This window comes from Mus caroli, unplaced genomic scaffold, assembly GCF_978045245.1.
Source record: "Mus caroli unplaced genomic scaffold, Mus_caroli_1 scaffold_2, whole genome shotgun sequence".
In the NCBI taxonomy this organism is placed as follows: domain Eukaryota; kingdom Metazoa; phylum Chordata; class Mammalia; order Rodentia; family Muridae; genus Mus; species Mus caroli.
In genome coordinates, this window is record NW_028227257.1 from 152239955 (window position 1) to 152261209 (window position 21255).

Genomic DNA, 21255 nt, shown 5'->3' on the forward strand with positions numbered 1-21255 from the left:
CATAAATCCGCCTGCCTCTGCCTCCCGAGTGCTGGGATTAAAGGCGTGCGCCACCACGCCCGGCTGCTGTTCACTTCTTGACTAAGAGGTTACATAGGTAACATATCTGCATGCTTCAGGCTGATAAGGCCATGAGTCCTTCTCAGGACAAGACAAAAAGAAGCCACGTCTGAGGACAATCTGTTATCACGGATGAACAGCAGTGGATCTGTGAATCCCACAAGAGCCACAGACATCTGATAAAACTTCACAGAGCTGTACACACCACCACAGAAACCCAAGAGCAGGTGAAAGGGATCCAGGAGAAGCCTGCAGTGGAGGCTCAAACACTGCACCCACTTCTGCTTCACGGCTTTGAGAAAACCAAGGATACACGGCCCAAGCTAGACAAGAGGTGAACGCCATTTTTATAACTTCCCAAGTCTAAGATTATTTGAAAATAAATGATAATAAGATAAAGTATTCTTGGCTATCGCCCCACCAATCCAACAAGAAAGCAGGCCAGGATCATATATCTCCCCTCTCGTGCCCCCAGATTTGCTATTTTATTTGTGGATGACCACTCTCAGTCTCCCCTCCATTAACACTTTCCAAAGGAGCTTGCTCAGTAGACTCAGGTTCCTCTCTCTCTCTGTGTGTGTGTGTGTGTGTGTGTGCGCGCGCTAGGCTTGCATTATAGGGTACTAGAAACTGAGTTCTAGTTTGCCTGCGGCCCCCAGAATCACTGAGTATTAGACAGCTCATCGGTCCAGCCCCTAAAAGTCACTTTCACCTCTGGAGAGCACAAGTCAAAAACTGGAGCAAACATAGATGGGGATATGGTTTGGCCGAAGGCCACAGTTGCCTGGGAACCAGGACAGGCTGGGAGCTAGTATAAGGGATGAGGGACGAGGGCTTTCCAAAGGCCAATTCTGAGGATAGAGGCTATGTAGAAAATATGAGGAGACCACCTGGATAGGGATGCCATCTAAAACTTATACGATCCCCTACTTGTCCTAAAGGGTCAAAGACACCCTCATGAGACAAAACGCATGTGTCCTTTGCCTGACGGCTGAGACAATCGGTTTGGTCCTGGGAACTGGAATTTCCCAGGAACCTCATGCCAGGAGAAGGAAAAGGCTGGCACCAGCCAGAGGGGCGGGTCTCCTGGGAAGTTTTCCTCCAACTTGTCAGACCACCTTGCAGGAGGGAGTGGAACGGAGATAGATATGGGTCAGTAAGGTGCGGGATCACACTAGACTTGTGTGGACCCCAAAACTAGTCCCGGGTAGCAGATCACTGAACTTCCTGAACGTGTTCCTCCTCCCATTGTGGTCACAGGAAATAAATCTTTCTCAGACTTTTTCTTTTTTTTTTTTTTTTTTTCTGTTGCTTATCTCTTTAACTGGTCTTGGAGTGAGGTGGGTGAGCCTAGCTTGTTAGGGCTTCCAAGGCCCAGCTTAAGTAAGACTCAGGGCTCGGGAACCGGTTGAGGTTTCGCACACAATGCCAGAAGAGGCCCTGGAGACTACTGCGCCATTTCACAAGTGGGGAAACTGAGGAAAGGGATTTTCCCCCAGACCATGCTGCCCGCCCGGCCCGGTAGCCGTACTCCCTATCCTCGGGCGCCTGGTCACCTGCATCATCTCGAAAATGTGGTAGTCTTCCCCGTACTGAGGCATTTCCGGGGGAATGTGGTGAGGGGCTGTGGTTGCATCCATGTTTCCGACAGCGTTCCGCTCCTTAGTAACGGCGTTGCTGGGACGCCAAGCTATGCGTCATCGGTGAGCGACTCAGCTGGGGCGAGTCCTGGTCCCGGGTTCCATCCACCGCGGTCCTGATCTGCAGTCGGCTCTCCCTCCCCAGGGCAGAGGAGCCACGGACCGGCCACAACGCAAACTCCAGAACGCCTGTGGAGCTACAGAGCAATGGGGGGCGGGGGGGGGGTCGAATGACAGAAACAAATCCTGCTTCTGGTGTAGCCAACTGTGTGGATCTGGGCGCTGGAAGCTGACCCTGCTCCCTGGATCTCAGTTTCCCCATCTTTAAACGAAAGACGCTGGGGCAGACGTGGAACCGGTTTCTACAGGAGGAAAAGTCATTTGAGCCCAAATCATATGGGGGGGGGACTGGGCGGATCTCCTGGTTTGGGCGGCCGGCCGAGCCATGTGACCGGATTGCCATAGCACCTGTGGTCACAATCGGCCAAGCCTGCCTGGCCTCTATGGCCTCGACCCCGCCCACGCCCATTTCCTGAGACCTTAGGGGGGCCTTCCCGCCCTCCGGGGCCGCACACCCACGGAGGCACTGCAAGCTTCTGGGCACTCTGTGAGGCGAAGGCCAGTCCAAGTCAAACCAGGGTAAAGGGGGACGGAGCGCGGGCGACGAGCTGGGTCGAAAACACTAGGGGAGTCGGGGAGAAAGAGGTGGAGGTGTCCTGGCCTAGGGGGAGGAAAGCTGCGTGCAGCTGTGGAAGAGGCAAGGGTGGCAGCGTGGAGGAAGGACTCTGTGTAGTAACCCAGAGGGAGGTACACACAGCCTACGAAGATAGCCACAAGTCCAACTCTAGATGTTGTAAATTTAACAGATTTACCGTGAGCCTAAGTTTCTACCCTGAGCAGTGGGGAACACTCAGGCATTCCTCCCACAACTACCCTGAAGTCCCCGAAAGTGACTGGCCTATAGGGAGTGGACAGTGTGGGTACATAGTAATATCTCATTTAATCTTTACATTAATCTTAATCTCACCTCACTTTGGACAACAGTAGTTCCTGTCTCACAAGTTTTATCCTTATGTATTAATGTGTATACGGGTGGGACAGAGGGAGAGCAGAGGCTGGGAAAGAGAGTTTGGAACCCTGGAGCTAGAGTTGCAGGCAGTGAGCCAATAGGTGCTAAGAACTAAACCCAGGCCCTCTGGAAGAGCAGCAAATGCTGGGGACCGAGTCACTCCTGCTCCTGTAGGTCACCTGTTTGCATGGGGAGGAGCTTTCAGGGGCTCCGGGTGCCACAGCACCAGGCAGTGTCAAGTCAGATGAAAACCTTCTGCTCCGAAGACAGACAAAACACTGCAGAATAAGACAGGCCAGAGGAGTTAGCTGGGTGACTTTGGGCAAGTCATTTCCTCTTTCTGGATTTCTTCCCTCGCCAGCTGCTGGGCACAGAGAGGAAGTTTCAATAGCTTGAAGAGTTTCCATCCAAACCCCCACCTTTTACAGAAACAGAGGCTGAGGCCTAGCAAAGGGGGAAAAGTCTTGCCCAGGGGCTGAGAATGAAATCAGAGGGAGCCTCGAGGCTGAGAGCTAGCGTTCTGACCTGGGATAATGACACCTGCCCATGTAAAGCCACAGCGCAGCCCTCCGTCCCCGAGACCTGCTTCCTCAAAGGCCTCAGGCCTCGGTAGACTTGTCAGCTGGGGAAGCAAAGATGAGGCCTCCCAACAAAGAAAGCAGCAGCCACACTGCAGCTTGCACTGGGGGGTTCAGTGTGCTTCCTGGACATTTTTGAAGTGGCTTTCGTCTCCGCTCATTTATTTTAAGCCCTAGGCGCTTTTCATACCGCGATCTAATCTTCTTTAGCAGCCTGGAAAAATACAAATCAATTAAAGCCTCAAACCTATGGGGTAATCACCTTTCCCTCCCTTCTCCCCCAGAGAGAGCAGCGCCTGCATCCAGGCCTTTCATCCACTCTAATTTGGCTGCAGAGGCCTGTGGTCAGGGGCCAATCACTTTGGATAGCTAGTTACATCCCCTTCTGTGACATCCCTGACGTGTTCATGTCACAAGTTGCTAGGATCAAGAACTAAGTCAGGTTTGCTCTAGGGAGCTCTTGGGGCACAGCAAGCCAGTTAGCATGGCTTCCTTGGAGAACCTGGAAGCCCCGAGGATGGGCAGAGAGCTGAGCACAGGGGAGGGAGCCCCATGAGTGCTAGTTCTCATTGCTCTGGGATAGGAGTGGAAGTGAGGCCCCTGAGTCCAGCTAGAGGGGGGCCCTAGAAGTGGGTAACTCTCCAGATCCTTGCTAGCACCGCCCACCTGTTCCTCAGCAGCCACAGCCAACCTGATCCCTGTCATCTTGTCTCTAAGGAATATAAAAGAGAGAGGGTCCAATCAAAGAGCTACCCTGAATCAAGCAGGGATGTGACAGATCCCGGCTTGCCCACTTCCCGTGTGGGTTTAGCCTCTCCCTCAGATCATCCGTTGTGGTTATTGTGGCCCCTTGTCCTGCGCTGTGGACAGGGATCGAGATGACGAATGCCCTGGTCTTCCCTAGAACACCATAGAAAAAGAGGCGATTCTCATACCATTGTCAAACTAGTATCTTGCAGATGTCTGCAGGCATCTGCCCTGTAGATGCTCCTCTGGCCGACTGCATGGCCCTGGTCTCTGTGTTTCCAGCCCCTGCCTCTCTCTGAGCTCTGCCCTGACTGCCTCCAACTCCAGTAGAGTTCATCCAGGGCAGGGCCTCATATACCTTGTCCATTGCTGCAGAGCCTAGCACCCGAGTGCATGTGGCACAGGGCAGGAAGGTGAGTGTGCTGTCATGTCCACCCCCTGCTTTAGATGCCTCTAGTAGTTCTGAACAACCAGCTTAACCAGGGGTCCCCTGTCCTAGCCCTGCCTTATATCCCTGCCACTACTCACCTGTTCCCCTTCTTTTCAAGCTTGGGGTTTAACCTGTCCATCAAGAAGGATAAGCTCCGAGCAGCCCCTGCTATTCTTGAGGCACTTAACACACCTTTGTGGCAATCCCCCATTGCCCAGATGCTGGGTAAACATAGCTCTGGGGTTTGTTGTGAATCAGCCCTGCACTCTAGACTCTGAGTTTCCCACCTTCTTTACATCTGTCATCTCAGGACATGCCTACCCCAAAACGGGGGTGGCTATTGCTGCCTGTTCCTGTATGTTAGGGGACATGCTCAGACTATTGTCATCTGAGGTCAGTACTCCGGGTTGAACAGGATGAGAGGATCTGAATCTGGGGCTGGTGGTTGTAGTACGGCCTTGACACTAACCACAGGACTGAGCAGCATCAGCAGAAGCCAGGCCGCTGAGGCACATTCCCCGTCTCCTTGGATATCCACCACTGGGCCTCTCAGACTTTCCTAGGTTACAACTTGAGTCATTCGTATGGAGCACTGGTCCCTGAATGGAAACCACAGGGGGCCTTAAATCTCAACAGTCAAAATAGATAGATACATTAATGCACTATTCTTCAAAATTCAAAATGAATGGCAAAAAAATCCATTTAGAGTAAGCTATCAACACTTACTAAAGACAAGCTTGTTACTACAGGTTTCTCTTATTCCATTTTTTGTTGTTGTTGTTGTTTTGTTTTTCAGATTTTTGCTACATGTTCTGCTAGGGGAAGGCACAGTACTTCTCTAAAATTCTATTATTTTAGTCTGTGGACTTTAAAAAAAAGTATTTCTTTACTCTCTTGAATGGATGCTGAGGCTTTTGGCACCCAACCCTTAAATTTTGTCTTCCTTAGTGCTTCACCCTCAACCCTTCCCTGGTGTGTCAGAATTCAGGGGAGGAACAAGAGAAAAACATGTGTCCCAGTGAGTGAGTCTGCTCCATGAAAAGGAGGCAAGGACATGGCAGGTCCCCAGTAAACAAGACTCTCAGCCCTGTTCTCACCCTATGTCCACAGCAGTGAGGGCTGAGTGCAGGAAGGCTGGTAATATACATGAGCACTCGCTTGGCTTAACAGAGTACTGTTTGGGACAACCCTGGGTTTTTAAAGGGTCTCCTCTAGTCATCTCCAAGTTCTGTGATGTGCAGGCCAGCATCCACAGAGGCCATGTTCTGGTCTGTTCTCAGTTGTTTGTTTGTTTGTTTGTTGTTTTTGTTTTTTAATGGTTTTAGAGATTTATTGTAGAAAGGCAGGGAGAGAGAGAGAGAAGGTACAAAGAGAGAGGCCATGGCCACGTGGAGAGAAGGGGAAGGGGAAAAAGAGAGAGAGAGAGAGAGAGAGAGAGAGAGAGAGAGAGAGAGAAGGGCTAGAGAGGAGAGGAGAGTAAGAAAGGTAAGAGCTGCTGGGCGTGGCGCATGCCTTTAATCCCAGCACTTGGGAGGCAGAGGCAGGCGGATTTCTGAGTTCGAGGCCAGCCTGGTCTACAGAGTGAGTTCCAGGACAGCCAGGGCTACACAGAGAAACCCTGTCTTCAAAAACAAAAACAACAACAAAAAAAGAAAGGTGAGAGCTAAAGAACCTTTTCTCAGGTCCTATGTTCGCTCGCTGCCATTTATTTTGTCACAGGTATTGTCCCAGTTTCAATGTCCTCACTAGGAAGCCACCAATGTCCCTTCCTTTATGTGCCTCCCTTACGCTTCTCCTTGCATGGCTGGCTTCTTCCACTTCCAGCATCCTGGACTGGCCTAGGGTCATGTGACACGGCTGGCATGCTGGAGCCTGGGCTCTGAGTGTACCCATGGAAGGGTGGTGGGATGTGGGGTAGTGAGAATGCTGTTTAGACATCAGGAAGCCTGGGATCGATGGCACACACTCACTGGGACTCCCTTATCTCTAGGTCTCCAAATACCTCCTGGAAGTTACAGGTTAGGGACTGCTGAGGTCCCTTCCAGTTCTGACATTCCTTAAAGACTATAAGCATTTTGTCGGAGGTCAGTAAACTGTGACAGCATGGAGTAGGGCACCCCTGCCATGTCTGCTCAGGGGGGATCCTCAGTGCTTGGGGATCCAACATCACATCAGTGATGGCCCTTGGGTTGCATACAGTTGGCCTTCCTAATCAGGCAATGCAGGTAATTAATATAAGACGGGATGAGTGTACACCCGCACCTACCTACCCTGGAAAGCTGCAAACCTGAGGCTGGGGCACCTGCTCCAAGCCCACACACAGAGAGAGAGAGAGACAGAGACAGAGACAGAGAGACAGAGACAGAGAGAAAGACAGAGAGAGAGAGAGAGACACGCAGAGAGTCACACAGAACAACAAAGCACTAACTCTTTCTTTACCCTGGTTTTCTCATAGGAAGAATTCCCAGACTTTCATCAACTTCATTGTAATAGACTCTTTTTTAAAAACTGATATGTTGCTGGTTTGGGGGTTCTGTGGCATGTCCTTGAATCACTGGTTCTGCCACAGAGAGGTCCCAGATGCTGTGTGCACACACACTCACAAGATAGTGTGCGTGTGTATGTGGGTATACTCTGTGATCTGCAGACACTGAGGACCACAGAAACTGTCCCTGGGTGAAGGAAGCCACAGGTCATGGCAGACTGTGTCCTGGGAAGGCAAATAGACAGGGGTCAGACATGGTGCAGTGGTGAACAACTTGAAGGACTTAGAACAAGCATGTGGCTTCCAGACCCTGCTTCCTTTTCCACAAAGTAGGGCCTACACATTGCTTTGGGAGGATGCTTCCATCCAAAGCTGCATGGAGATTCTGGCCCCTGGGGGCTTCAAGGCTCTCCTCTTCCTCCCAATAGACCCTTTCTGTCCTGTGAGACCTAAGAGCAACAATGAATGAGGTGAAAGAGTCCCTCCGCAGCATCGAGCAGAAGTATAAGCTCTTCCAGCAGCAACAGTTCACCTTCATTGCGGCTCTGGAGCACTGCCGGGAGAATGCCCACGACAAAATCCGGCCCATCTCCAGTATCGAGCAGGTGACGCCTGGCGTGCGTGCGTGCGTGCGTGCGTGCGTGCGTGCGTGCGGACGTGCGTGTGTGTTCTCCCCTGCCCTGCCCCTGACCCCAAACATGAACAGTGGAGCCCCAGAGAGGACAGGCATGTGTGAGCTGGAATGCAGACTCGGATTCTAACTGATGGAGAGGGTCCCTCGGTTATCCCTCTCTACCAGGCACATAACAGCGACTAAAGTACAGCTTGAGACTGAGACAGCTTGGGCCTAAGTCCACCTGCCATCCAGTTACCATATTTCACTACGCCTCAGTTTCCCCACCTGTAAGGCGTATCTAATGAAAGAATCCATGGCCTATACTAAGCACTCAAATGTCTGGTGTCACCTAGTGCTAAGCACTATGGATTTGTTGATGAGCTGGTAGGGAACGGTCCCTCTCAATGGATTCTGCCACAAACTGGCAGCTGCCCCAGCTCACTGGTGGAGGGAGGCTGGCTCATCATTTTATTTAACCCATTTCTTTAAGGATGAGCTATTGTCCAAATTCACTCCGTAGGGGGTGGAGGCCTTCCTGGACCTTAGGACCCCCAGCCTGCAGGGCAGTGAAGAATGCATACACAGGCTGGACCCTAGAACCAAAATGTTAAGGTTACTGAAAAGGAGTCAAGGCCCCCTGAAGGACTTGAAGGAGTCTAGGGGTGGGTGTGGTAACAGCTCCAAGTACTCAGGAGGAGACCCAGGAAACAGGCGACCTTTGCCAAAGGTACTCTTCAATATTCTTTTTCTAAAATCTGTAAAAATGTTCTTTTTTTTTTTTTACTTGAAAACTGCTGACATGAAGAAACTCCACCCCTGCAACCACTATCAGAATGGTCTCTGCTCCACGCTTCCGCCCCTGAAGGTGCAGAGCTACACAGCACACCACTGAGAGAACAGTTGTTTACATTCCCCCAGTGGCTCAGCCTTCCAAGGGCTCGCTCGCTCGGGGCAGGTTTTCCATCTCTAATAGTGGCCCAAGTCCCATTTACCTAAGCACCTGCGTGGTGGAGCTTCCCACATCAGGCTCAGAAGGGATTAATACCCTTGAACACTTAGGGTACCCAAGGATGCCACTGTGTTGTGGTCAAACTTTGAAGCAGCCCCACCCCAGGTGCCTGGATAGGTGAGCTGTTAGGAACCTCTGCCCCTTTCAAGCTTGGGAGGGGTCCCTTCAGATCACTAAGAGGCAGTGGCTCTGTCTAGACAGAGACAGTGTGGAGTGTGGAGGAAGTGGCTGTGCCCTTTTGGTCACTCCAGAGAGTACAGTTGGCTGTGATGTGACATGGTTGAATCCATCACTCAGTCCTGTAGCTGAGGCAGCTTTTCCTTCAGATGAGACCACTCATCTCACCTGGACTATGCTCAGATGCAAAATCCCTGGATGGTCCCAAGTAACTGGTGAAAAATCTCCCACCAAGGAAGCAAGTGGAAGAGCAGATCAGGGAATTAGTGTTCTCAGCAGGCTGCGTGGCTCCTTTTGACAAGGACCCTATGCTACCTGCTCAGTCACATGGGGTCTGGCAGCGTACTTGCTCTATGAGGTCTGGTATGAACTTGTGCTCCCCACCAATCATGCCCCCCACACACACACACACACTGTAGTTGTTCTCTGAATCTGCGTTGGTGTAGAGAGCACAGCGCATTGGTCTGTGGACAGTCATCTCTCCAGTCAGGCCTGTAGCACACTAACTCTAGAATATAGTACAACCAGCTCAAAGGTTTCTTATTTCTCCTCCTCAGTGGTTTGGGCAAGCAGGGTGGTGGAGCCCAGGGACTGTATGAGGAGGCAAGTCAGTCAGGCTACTTCTGTTGGCACCCAAGCGGGACCTTTTTCATTTGTCTGAACCTCTAGCATTTCGGGAATGTCTAAAAGTCCCTACCTAGTGTGGAGGACTTAGGTGACGAGTAAGGGAGGTCAGACTTAGGAATGTATGTTTCTGCAATGGTGCTTGGAACTCAAAACATTAGCTGTATGTCATGAGCTGCACATTCAAATGCTTTGATCATGGGAAGCCTGGGGTAGTATCCTCTGCCCCCCCCAACCCCCCCCAGCTCCTGACATGCTGGCCTCTGCAGGTGCAGAGCTACATGGAACACTACTGCAATAACTCCACCGACCGGCGGATTCTGCTCATGTTCATGGACATCTGCTCCGAGCTCAGCAAGCTCTGTCAGCACTTTGAGGCCCTGCACTCCGGCACCCCTGTCACCAACAGCCTTCTGGAGAAATGCAAAACCCTGGTCAGCCAAAGCAATGACTTGAGCAGCCTCAGAGCAAAGTAAGTCCATCACGGGGCAGAGTCTCTGCTGAGAGGACAGGGACCTATGAGCCAGCTCTACCACGCTGGCACGGGTCACAGCCTCTAGAACTAGACTAGTGAGATGGTGACTACAGAAGGGACACTGGAGCTATATCCCCCTGGGATTCCATTGTGATGCTGAAGGATCTGGAATGCCATCATGAGTCCATTTTCATGGGCTCTTAAGATGTTAGCATGAGAAGGGTTAAAGGTAGTACCCAGTATTTTACAAAGGACCAATCCCTGGTCCTGGCAGTGGGCAGCTCTTGCCATCCAATACCACAAGTACCTGGGGGCTCTTGGCCTTGAACTTTCTGAATCAGAACACATAAGGACAGAGCCTAAGTTTATGTGTGTCTAGTTCTTACACCTCTAGTCCATGAGATCTAGTTCCCTCAGTAAGTCTCACCACCTGCTCACTATCCTGCAGGTATCCACACGATGTGGTTAACCACCTCAGCTGCGATGAGGCCAGGAACCACTATGGAGGCGTGGTCAGCCTCATCCCTATAGTCCTGGACTTTATGAAAGAGTGGATTGCTCATTCCGAGAAGCTGCCTCGCAAAGTGCTGCAGCATGTGAGTGAAATCCTGGGTAACCTGGCAACCGCAGCACCAGCCACTACCAGACCTGCCCAGACCACGGTTACCCAGCAGTGGTTAGGAAAACACAAGTATAGGCAGCTTGCAAAAGAGAGCATCAAACCTAGTGGGAAAGACAAAGACGCCCCGAGACCACCCTGGAGGCCACCTGGTGGGAAACTGTAACTGTCGTCAATGTACTTGGCTTCCACTGGTCATCCATTCTCGCTGGGGCCAATACACTATTGAGAATCTCTCTCTTGCCTTTCACTTCTAACATTTCCGCCTCTTGACCTCCGTGTTGATGAAAGGATCCCCTCTCATGGAGCTGCCCAGACAATATGGTGTTGGCAGGGTGTGTCCTAGAGGAAGGACGATGTGCTGATGCCCAGGCCTCCTGCCCACACTGTGGCCTCTGGCTCTGTAGCATGCCCGCTGGAGGGGAGCCTGCTTAGCTCTTTGTCCCACAAGGGCAAACTGAAGATAAGCTGGAAGGTCTCTCATCCACAGGTGTGGGGATCTGAAGGCTGAGTTCACTTGTGTTCAGGTTTTGAGACCAAAATAAGGGATGTTTGCTCTTTTAGTTGAGAGAGGGAGACCATGGCAGAAGTCAGAAGAATTCTGTTTTGTGTCTCGTGAGGACAGCAGCCTGGTCTTGATGGCAGTCTAGTCTACCCACACTATAAGATGTATAATCCTGGCATCTCAGCTTGACAGATGTGAGGTCTGACTGTTGATTTTTCCCTTCACAGGGGACGACTTAGCTTCTGTACTGTTGCTTCCTCGGGGGGAGACATTCAAGAATAAAGTGTTCTACCACTTCTCTGCCTGGCTTGGTTTCCTGGGTTTTACCCGACAAAAACCCTGTACTTGTAAGACACCAGAGGACACTGGGTAGTGGCCATACAGTCAAAGGGCCCTCCTGAACATCACCAAAGGCCTCTGCAGTCAAGCCAAGCACTTACCTTCAGAGCAGACTGCCTCTGGAAAGCTCAGGCCACTGAGGCCAGCCTGCAGGCTTCTCCAAGGGTGAACTCTCTGTCTGGCAAGAGACCAATTCACACAAGCAAAAAAATGCCACCACTGTCTCCTGCTGTTAAGATGGGCAGTGCGGCTGGGCAGTGGTGGTACACACCTTTAATCCCAGCACTTGGGAGGCAGAGGCAGGCAGATTTATGAGATCAAGGCCAGCCTGGTCTACAGAGTGAGTTCCAGGACAGCCAGAGCTACACAGAGAAACCCTGTCTCAAAAAAAAAAAAACAAAACAAAAAGATGAGCAATGCAGTAATTATAGCATGTCCTGGGTGAAGCCGTGTAGTTTGTACAGCTTCTGCCCACTCTTACCTCTGCTCCATCCTTGAAGGGCAGGGGCACCAGGCAAGCAGGTGGTGGAAATGGCATATCACAATACAGCTGACCAAGACCAGGGTAAGCTTCTGCTAGGTTCCATCGGAAGGACTTGGGATGGAGACTAGGGCAGCCATGCTATTGGAGGTGGCCTCTTCCACACATTGCTTTTACGTAGGGCCATGAGTTTTAGACTGATGAATTATTTGTTCTCCAGCCCAAGTCCAGTAGCTGTCACTAACCGTCCGCCCCTGTCCATGCCACCATGCAATCTGATCACAGTGCCTTAGACCATCTCATTCACCCACACATCCCCACAGCCAGCACAAAGTCACTCCATCAACACTGCGGAGTGCAAAACAATAAATCTTTATTTGTTCACAGTTAAACACAAGCAACTGCCTTGACATTTTAGAACATTCTAAAGACAGCAAACCTTTGATTCCATTCACTGAGACTGTCCCATGTTCTCCTGCAGCCCATATTTATGGCATCTGATTTGGATTGTTTGACATGCTTTTAAAATCATATCTTAGTGGGAACACTTAAACCTTTTGAGAAGTGACTTCCATTTAACTAAAAAGGTTTTTTAAAAATCTGATTCGTTTTCACTGATGGGAATATCACACCCCCCCTTAAACTCCCAAGTTAGCCATATCTGGTTCATCCATGATTGATTATAAAACTAAACTATGTCTTAGCAAAACCTGCTCCTCTGCAACATGTTTGTGGTCCAGTCTCATGAAGGGTGACCATTGAATCTTCCTAGTGCAAAAGAACGCCTGCCTGCCTCTGATTTGCCAGGGAGTCAACACACAGCATCAAGTCCTCCCCTCCCTTCCAACACTGTGTGAGCAGAGGCAGGAAGAGGGGTCAGTCTGGAGCCCTTGAGCCCCCGGGGTCTGATGAAAGACCATCCTCCAGTGGCTCAGGCTGCCTACTTATGCAGGGGTGGATAATACTGGGGCTCTGGGAAGGGAAGGACACCTCTCCGCCCCCATTCATTTCATTCTGACACCAAAAGTGGTTAGGGTGCAGTTTGTTATAGCTACTGCTGCTTTTCTATACAAGGGTGGAAGCAGCAGCCCAGTGATGTCCCCCCACCCTCCTACAGGCTAAACCCAGGGCAATGAGGTGCCTCTGGGTGGACACAAACATCCTCACACTGGCTGTGTTTCCAGTGCACATGGCAGTGGGTTTAAAGCATGGCCCTGGGGCGAAGGTGCAGCAGACTCAGTCCTAGGCTGCAGGGCCACTGGCCACTGGCTGAGGCAGACCACATGCTGCAAGTGCAAACTGAGCCTGTGCAATACCCACACCTCTACCAGGGTGTCCTGTGTCTCCCACCTTACCATGTGCATGCCTTTGCTCCTTAGTTCTGACCTCAGGTGTATGGTTCCCCCCTCCCCGGCTGGCTGGGCACTCTCACTTAGTCGTCACCCCTTGCTTTCTAAGCTTCCTGCCAGCCTGAGCTCTGTGGTCAGCTCACGGCTCCTTTTATCCTTGACTGCTAACATTTTCTCATTCTCCTTTGAGCACTAGAGCCCACAGACTCTGCAAGTGATCCTGAGTCTATCGCTTGTCACCTATGGTGCCACCACCAACCTGGGAGGTGCTTGGTCACTGGCTACAGCAGCATGGGGCAGAGAGACTTTTGTCTGCTTTTTAAACCACCAGTGGCTACCAGACTTTTCCTGGGTTGTGACAGCTTGCCTTCTAAGAAGAGTGACTCCCTGCTAATCATGTCACACAGTTGGAACCTTCTGCAGCTTAGTCCAGAAGATTAAGCCTTTTCTCCCGAAAGAGGTCAGCATTCACCGCTGGTGCCTGTGCTGCCGACTCTAGAGATGCCACTTAGAGCCCGTCTCCTCGTGCTCACTGCCAGGTTCCTAAAGCACATTCTGAGATTTCAGGGAGGGATATTACCTAGAAATGTGCACTTAGCTCTTCTCCTGGGCACCCATCTCCTACACTGCAGTGACATGGTAGGGCTGCTTCTAACCGATTCTGGACTGCATGAGACACAGCCTCCAGTTTCCTTGGAGCCCGTTAGCAAGCACCACACACAGTCCGAGTGACGACAGGATGAAGGCCATTCACCCCCCCCCCCACCACCACACACACACAATAACACTCTGTCGACCATGAAACCCGCCAGGGTCTCTACCCCTTGGCCCAGGACTCAGCTCAGCCTCAGAAGCTTCCTGGTGGCCACGACTAGACCAGGTGACCTCCTGACTCCCAGGTCAACTGTCACTGCTCTCTAAAACACAAGCCTCCACCCAACCACCCACTGACCCTGGAGTCCTTTGAAAGGAGTCAATGTTTAGGTTAAGTGCCTTAAAGATGTCTCAGGGGCACAGTCCTCCAACCTTAGGTGGGAAAGGCTTAACAGCCCCCTAGAACTCAAGCCACACAGGATGTTCAGGCTCTGTCGCTGGGTATGGGAACAGGTTGGAGGAAAGTGCAGAGGGCCCAGGTGAAGTCTGTGGAGATGGCAGCCTGCATATTAGCTTACCTTACCATGCTGCCACCTCCTCTCCCGAAACTTTCATCACCCATACAGTCTAAGTTTTCTTTCTAAATGCTTTGTTCTCTGGCAGACCTTGGTGGTGGAGGTGGTAACTCTTGGAAACTGTGACTACCTGTGAGATCTGTCAATCTGCCCACTTCTCCAATGGCTTGGGTGAGAGAATCCTGGGTCTTAAGCTTTGCTTTGGGCAGAACTACATGAAAAAGCATGCCATCACTGTCACCCACACTCCAAGTGCTCAGGGGCAGTGGCTGCCCTCTGCTGGTCTGAGGGGATAGTGGCACGCCTTCCTGTGGGCTGGCTGGCAGTCAGCTATTGCAGTGATATGACCCAGACAGCACTGCCGTGGTGGCGTTAAGTCTTGCCTTACTTAGGGATGCTAGGATATTTATTGCCACACTTCAGACTTTCATCCTCAGGCTGGAAACTTTCCTATTCAGTAAGATTCGTACCATTTTGTTGTTGTTTTTAGCTTGTTGTAGCTAAACCCTCTTCTTACAGAATAGAAACAAGCAATCCAAGCTCATGGCTCCTTCCCAAGTCTCTCCTTGCCTGGGCCAGAGTATCAGGCAACAACTCTTCCACTTCGAGCATTTATTTCAGGAGCATTGGTTGAGTCTGGACCCTGCCACCCCTGTGTTCTGGCAGTGACCGGTGTCACCCCTTGTGAGCACGAGGGCGGGCAGTGGTATAGGCCGCCAGCCTTTACCAGACTCTGAGTTGCTCTGCTGTTCCTAACAGAAATGTCTGATATGAAGCTCCAGGGAGGGTCTTTCCTGAAGTTGGAGTTGGTGTAAAAGCCGTGAGAACCTAGTAAGGTGAGGCGATCCCTCAGCCGAGAGTGATAATCACATAAGCTCCTAGGAGGCCCTGACTTCCCGAGCCTGTCTGCTGCAGCATCACAAGGCAGCTGACCCAAGGGGACCAAGGGGAGGCAAACAGGCTGAAGGGTGGAACCGTGGCCAGCCAGAGGCACATATCCACATAAGCATGGGCATCGTAGGTGCCTCTCCTAGTGACCACTCCCCACTGTCTGCAGACTGCAGAACAAACACCTATACACCCACCCACAGGCAGCATGGTGCCAGCATTCAAGCAAATACCAAATAAATAAGAGGTAGTGGGGCAGAGGGGTAAGAGCTTTCCAGAGAGTTAAGGCAGTGGGGCCTCCACAGTGCCAACTGCACTGTCAAAGCAACTGGTATTCTCACAGAACCTTCTAGGAATCATATCAGAGCTGCCAAGAAAAGGCAGAGGTGAGTGAGCCAGTTTCTCTAGATCTGTGGCTTAGATGCTAAAGTTCAGAACCAAAAGCAGTGGGAATGCTCCTGTAAAGACAGCTCTGTAGGCTATATCCTCCTGGAAGGGACAAACTGGACTTACCTGCAGTGCCACTAGCTGCCTGGTCTACCCAAGAGCCACCCAGTTGTCTGAACCTCAGGAAAGCAGAGTGGTATATTGGACCCAAAGATTGCACAGGTTCAAATGACATAACCTGTGCAATTGGCCTCATCTTGCACAGGTTCAAATGACATAACCATTTGGTGGAGGTGAGTGAAGCACAGACCCTCAGTCAGTGCACACTGCTGGGTAAATGAAAGGCTGGGGAGGTGAAGGAAGCGTCTCAGTGCCAGACCCAAAAGCCACCATCCCACTCTCTGCCCTCTGTCAGAAGGACCTCTGCCCCATTCCCACCGCACAAGCAGCTGCTCAGACCCTGGAAACAGAAGCCTAGACCGTGCATTCACACCTTCTGTTCTGTGCCGACAAAGACGCAAATGAACACTGACAGACCCTCTTCAGCTGTGCTCAGGATGAGTCTCATTGTAGTCCATGATGTGGAGCTGCCCCACACTGTCTGAGTTTGGGGAAGATGGGTGTGGGGCATCTAGACTCAGGGAAGTCTTGTTTTCTGTGCCCAAGTCCTTGCCCGGTTCTGTCTTCAGGGTCTCAGAAAGGCTGCTGCTACTCATGGTCACGCTGTCCTCATCACACTGGCTCTCGCTCTTATTACGGAACAGCTCCCGGGCCTTCATGCCCAGGAAGCTTTTGGAACTGGGAAGTGAGCCAACCGTGGTGGGGATGCTGCTGGAGGGCTCGCCTATGGCAGGTTCCCACCGGCTGCTGAACCTCTGGCTCGGGGGTTTCTCTGGAGTGGAAAGCTCACTGCTGCTGCTGCTGCTGCCGCCAGTGACTCTACCTCCACAGCTGGCCCGGGTGCCACCAGGTCTGGAGGTCCTGGTCTCACCGTTGTGACCAGAAGCCTCTTCATTATGTCCTACCAAGGAATCTGTGCATCCATCACTACAACAGTCAAGCCTGTAAGAGACCCAGAGAGAATGCAGCTGTCAACCACAGCACTGCAGAGGAAATGCAAAATTACACTTGCGTCCCGACTCCACATGCTCCCTCTCTAATTAAATATTTCATGTGTGTGCGTGTGTGTGTGCGTGTGTGCGTGCGTGTGTGTGTGTGTGTGTGTGTGCCTGATACCTGAGGAGGCCAGAAGACAGTATCAGATTCCCTAGGTGTGTGTGTGTGTGTGTGTGTGTGTGTGCCTGATACCTGAGGAGGCCAGAAGACAGTATCAGATTCCCTAGGTCCAGGAACCAAACCAAGGTCCTCTGCAAGAGCAGTACCCTTATCCACCAAGCCATCACCCCCTCTTTTCTTTTTTCTTTTTGGTTTTTAGAGACAGGGTAACAGCAGCTACATGTAAGAGTTTCACTGAAGCCCAGGTGACACCTGGAGCTATGCTGGATGACAATCTGCAATAGTGAGGGCAGACTGAGTACAGCCAACAAACAAGAAGGACGAGCAGAGGATGGCAGCCTAGCTGCTGTGCAGAGCCTGCCTTCCTCCCACAGAGCCTGATGTGTCTGTACTCACCTCTCTTCTGCTGCCTCTGCCGCCTCTGCTCTGTCCTCTTCTAGTTTCCGTAGGCGGCCATCTTTTTCCAACCTGCCATATAAGTCTAGGATCTCCAGTTCCAACACCCGGGTGATCTTTCTCTGAGCCTCATACCTGCTCTCTGCAGCCAGCAGCTGTCCACTGAAAGACAGCATGGTTCAGAATGTGGGAGGGGCCACACCCACACCCATACCCACACCTTTCCAGTGAGTCACCTCGCCTGACTCTTGACATCCTCAAGATATTTCTTCTGCTCTAGGAGAAGGTGGTCTTTCTTGGCCAGAAGAGATTCCAGTTCCAAAACTCGCCTCTGTGAGGCATCCAACCTTTGGTTCTGCTGGAGAAGGTGGCTTCTGTTTTTCTCTAGTTCTTTCCGATATGCAGTTTTCATCATTTCTACTTCCTATAAGAAGGTCTGGAGTCAGTACTTACAGATAAGTGCACAGGGTAACTCTACAGTGTCCTCACCACTCAGAGGCACTCAGCCCCGACCCAGCTGAGTGAGGAGGACTTCCTGGCAAGTAGGCTGGCTAGGCATTTTTGATGTCTCTCCCTAAGGAAACCATCTCAAATGGCAAAAGACCGTAGCATGTTTACGAAAGCAGATGACATAACACCCTCAGACATAACGTCAGGACTGTGAGAGAAAGCTCTATTTACTCTGTTTATAGGCTGCATCCAGTACCATAAAAAAGATGAAAAGTGAACTACAGCCTACAGGACCCTGCCTATCACAATACACTGAATAAGGCCTTTACAATAAAATAAGCCATCTGCACAGCGGTAGCTTCAGATTAATGGCACTGTGGCCATTTGCCGTCTTTCCCCCTTTCCTCCTCTTCTACAGCAGCTGAGATGGTGACAAAGGAGACATGTCTGCTCAGGAGAAGCAGCATTTTTAGGCCTGATACCTGCCAAAGTTTGCCGGCCAAGCCACACGGGAAAGCCACAGTAACTATAGACTGATGTGCCCCCCCATAGGTGGAAAGGAGGCTTTCCTAATAATTGTTACTATGTGTTCGCACCACCCTCCCGCCCCACCTCCACCATACAAGGTTTTTAAGAAAAGCCTAACTTGCAAGTTACAAGGAGGTGACCTTCCCAGAAGGCATTAAGTCTCAGTGCTGACCAGGAAATCAGATTTTTCCAGAGTGTAGAAGGCAGAAATGGCTGAAAACGTTGCCTTCCCAGCTGTGCTGAACAGTTCCAGGTAAGAAGCCAGCTGAGTTCTGTTGCAAGGCAGCACAGGCACGCTCCATAGCTACAGACCCCAGCAGTCATAGATGCAGCATGTCCACTGCATGCACTCAGTGTGCTGGGCTGGGCTCTCGTCATGCTTCCTCAGTAACACAGCTCAGCAGCTGCTTATACAGTGTTTACCTTACATGTGACCTACAGAGGGGTACAGTATGTGGGAGGATACGCAAGGGTTTGGGGCCGATATCAAACCATCATAAGAGGAAGTGGAAACTTGCAGGGCCCTGGACCCAACCCTGCACAGCAATAGTGATGCCTGTACTTACTTACAGATACTCACACAAAGAATTAAATCAACAAGCCCTGGCTAGGCATCTCAGTTACCCGCACAGCCTGTGAGATGCCTGCCCCTCCTCCATGGGTCTGAAGAACAGCAACCCAGCTCCCCACCCAGAGGCAGATCTTGGTCTACTCAAGGTCCTCAAGGCTAGTAACAAGTACCATTCAAACCTAACAAAAAGGAAAGTAGGCTAGGAAGCATGCAGAAAGGTTTTGAAAAAGGTTTTTCTTGATGAGAGACACCTACCCATGGGAGGGGAATACCATGGGGTTGGCCTATGTGGGGCACTTGGTATATCAGTGTGGCTAGCTGGAAGAAAAGGCTAACAGGGTAAGATGGCAGGAGGAAGGGTTCAAAGAGCCTGGCTTCCTCATGAGACCCCAAACTGCCATCTTGATCAACGTGGAATTCACCTGGCTTAAGATTTACTGTCAAATAAAGCAATAAAGCTCTGTATGATTAAACAAATGTTTTTGTTTTGTTTTGTGATGTTGAACAGAAGGTTCAACGAGTTAGTCCAGCTAACACGAGTGGACTTCACAACTCATTAACTGTGAAACAGCTCCCAAGAGGGAACATGACTGCTGCCAGTCTCAGGGTTCTAAGTAACAGAAGCCAGTCCAGCTATGCATCATCTCTTCGGAGGCATCAAAAAGTAGTTTCAATAGCAGTCAGACATGGTGGCATCACCTTTAATCCCAGTACATGGGAAGCAGAGACAAGTGCATCTCTGTGAGTTCAAGGGTAGCCTGGTCTGACAGTTTCAGAACAGCCAACACTACATAGGGATATCCTATCTTGAAAAACATGGCTCAGCAAGCTCTTTAGGGGTGAGTCCTTGGGTCTGTTACCCACATGTTCTCAAAACTATTCTGCCTCCAGGGTAGTTAATAGTTGGATTCTAGGTAGTTCTACTTTTGACATCCTCCAGAGTCTGAACTGGAGGCTGAGAATTAAGAAGCAACTCTCCCATGAGTTTGTCTCCTCAGTTCTGACACAACACTCCACTTGGAGACCACAGATGATCTTTGATAGAACTTTGACCAGAGGGTGCTAAAGGCATTTGATGGAAGAGCAGTGTCAGAACGCCAGAGTATACTCTACCGAAATTCCAATCAAATTCCTTTCCAACTGCCCGAGGCTGACTGTGCAGTGATATAAGTGTCTGTCTCAGCACACTGACAAACACTAACTGGTCTCCATGCTGACACCAGGACCAAATGAACATCAGCAGGAGCAGAGTCTCAGGAGAAGGAAGCAAAGTGGCGTGGGTGTTGAGGAAGAGCATCCTGCACACACCGTGGATCCTGCAGGGGCAGCAGACAGACCAGCTGCCCCCATCTCCCCTCACTCCTGCGTGGCAGTACTTACATCTCATGCTTTCTCTGTGTGATGGTCAATCTTACCAACCTATGGGTACAGAATCACTATGGAAACAAAGCTCTGGGCCTGTCTGTAAGAGATTGTCTAGACTAGCAAACTGAAGTGGTAGGATCAATCTTAAATAGGGGCAGCCCATCTAATAGGCTGGGGTCCCAGAATGAATGTAAAGGAAAAAGTGAGCTGTACATGAGCCCTGTTCACACTCCTCCACCATGTCCCCTCCTGACTGTGACAGTGTGAGCCCTGTTCACACTCCTCCACCATGTCCTCTCCTGACTGTGACAGTGTGAGCCCTGTTCACACTCCTCCACCATGTCCTCTCCTGACTGTGACAGTGTGAGCCCTGTTCACACTCCTCCACCATGTCCCCTCCTGACTGACAGTGTGAGTCCTGTTTACACTCCTCCACCATGTCCCCTCCTGACTGTAACAGTGTGAGCCATGTTCACACTCCTCCTCCATGTCCCCTCCTGACTGTGAACCAATCAACTTTTCCTTGTTTCAGTTACTTTTGTCAGTTTGTCCCAGATTGGAGAACAGTAACTGACATTATTGTAGCCTGGACCTCTGCAAAGCAGCCCCATCAGGGCACATGCCTGCTGCATGTCTTCCCCGTGCCTGGACACTGCAATGTGGCTGGGCCTGGCTGCTCTGCAGAACATGGGGTGGGGCAGTACAGTTTTGTGTCTCAGTGCCCGGGCCACTTACCTTGGTGGTGTCAGGATGCTTGCTCTGCAGCTGCTCCAGGTACAGCTCATTGACCTCCCCGAGCACCAGGAGCTGCCTATTCAAGAACTCCATCTGCTGCTGCACTGACTCACTGTTGGAAAGCTGCCAGATGGAAGTGAGAAAGTACAAGTTCAGCATGGCAAAACTAGACAACAGACAGCAACAGTAACTATTGGGGAGCACAGTACAAGGCAGAGCAGAATAAACCATTTCCACTGAGTCCATGGATAATGGAGAAGAAGGTGCCCAAGGGCAGCAGAAACACACTGGGGTTGTTCTCTGCACAGAAGCAACACGAATGCACTT

At 51.0% G+C, this 21255-nt stretch overlaps 3 protein-coding genes across 11 annotated transcripts in view; 1 reads left to right on the forward strand and 2 right to left on the reverse strand.

The window, feature by feature from the left end:
* The window catches only part of Ak8 (adenylate kinase 8), a 115639-nt gene extending 113572 nt beyond the window's left edge, over positions 1 to 2067 (reverse strand). For 2 of the 4 annotated variants that reach the window (XM_021155506.3, XM_085830918.1), the window contains exon 1: positions 1617 to 2067. In XM_021155506.3, coding sequence (XP_021011165.1) covers positions 1617 to 1700 — 84 coding nt within the window. In that variant the 5' untranslated portion in view covers positions 1701 to 2067. The remainder of the gene's footprint in view (positions 1 to 1616) is intronic. The other 2 variants (XM_085830912.1, XM_021155504.3) reach the window with 2 other exon arrangements.
* A 144-nt stretch (positions 2068 to 2211) lies between these two features.
* Positions 2212 to 11322, forward strand: Spaca9 (sperm acrosome associated 9). Of its 2 annotated transcripts, XM_021156107.3 has the most exons (5): positions 2212 to 2339; positions 7438 to 7614; positions 9705 to 9907; positions 10359 to 10506; positions 11262 to 11322. In XM_021156107.3, the coding sequence occupies exons 2-5, from the start codon at positions 7471 to 7473 to the stop codon at positions 11271 to 11273; spliced, it is 507 nt and encodes a 168-aa protein (XP_021011766.1). In that variant the 5' UTR covers positions 2212 to 2339; positions 7438 to 7470; the 3' UTR covers positions 11274 to 11322. The 2 variants fall into 2 exon arrangements, with proteins under 2 accessions (XP_021011766.1, XP_085687045.1); XM_085830919.1 differs by lacking the exon at positions 11262 to 11322 and having other exon boundaries at positions 10359 to 11219.
* An 888-nt stretch (positions 11323 to 12210) lies between these two features.
* Tsc1 (TSC complex subunit 1) overlaps positions 12211 to 21255 on the reverse strand; it is a 49283-nt gene continuing 40238 nt past the window's right edge. For all 5 annotated transcript variants that reach the window (XM_029472119.2, XM_021185724.3, XM_029472112.2 and 2 more), the window contains exons 20-23: positions 20929 to 21051; positions 17516 to 17703; positions 17280 to 17441; positions 12211 to 16709 (exon numbers count right to left, since the gene is read on the reverse strand). In XM_029472119.2, the coding sequence (XP_029327979.1) occupies positions 16190 to 16709; positions 17280 to 17441; positions 17516 to 17703; positions 20929 to 21051 (993 nt within the window). In that variant the 3' untranslated portion in view covers positions 12211 to 16189. The remainder of the gene's footprint in view (positions 16710 to 17279; positions 17442 to 17515; positions 17704 to 20928; positions 21052 to 21255) is intronic.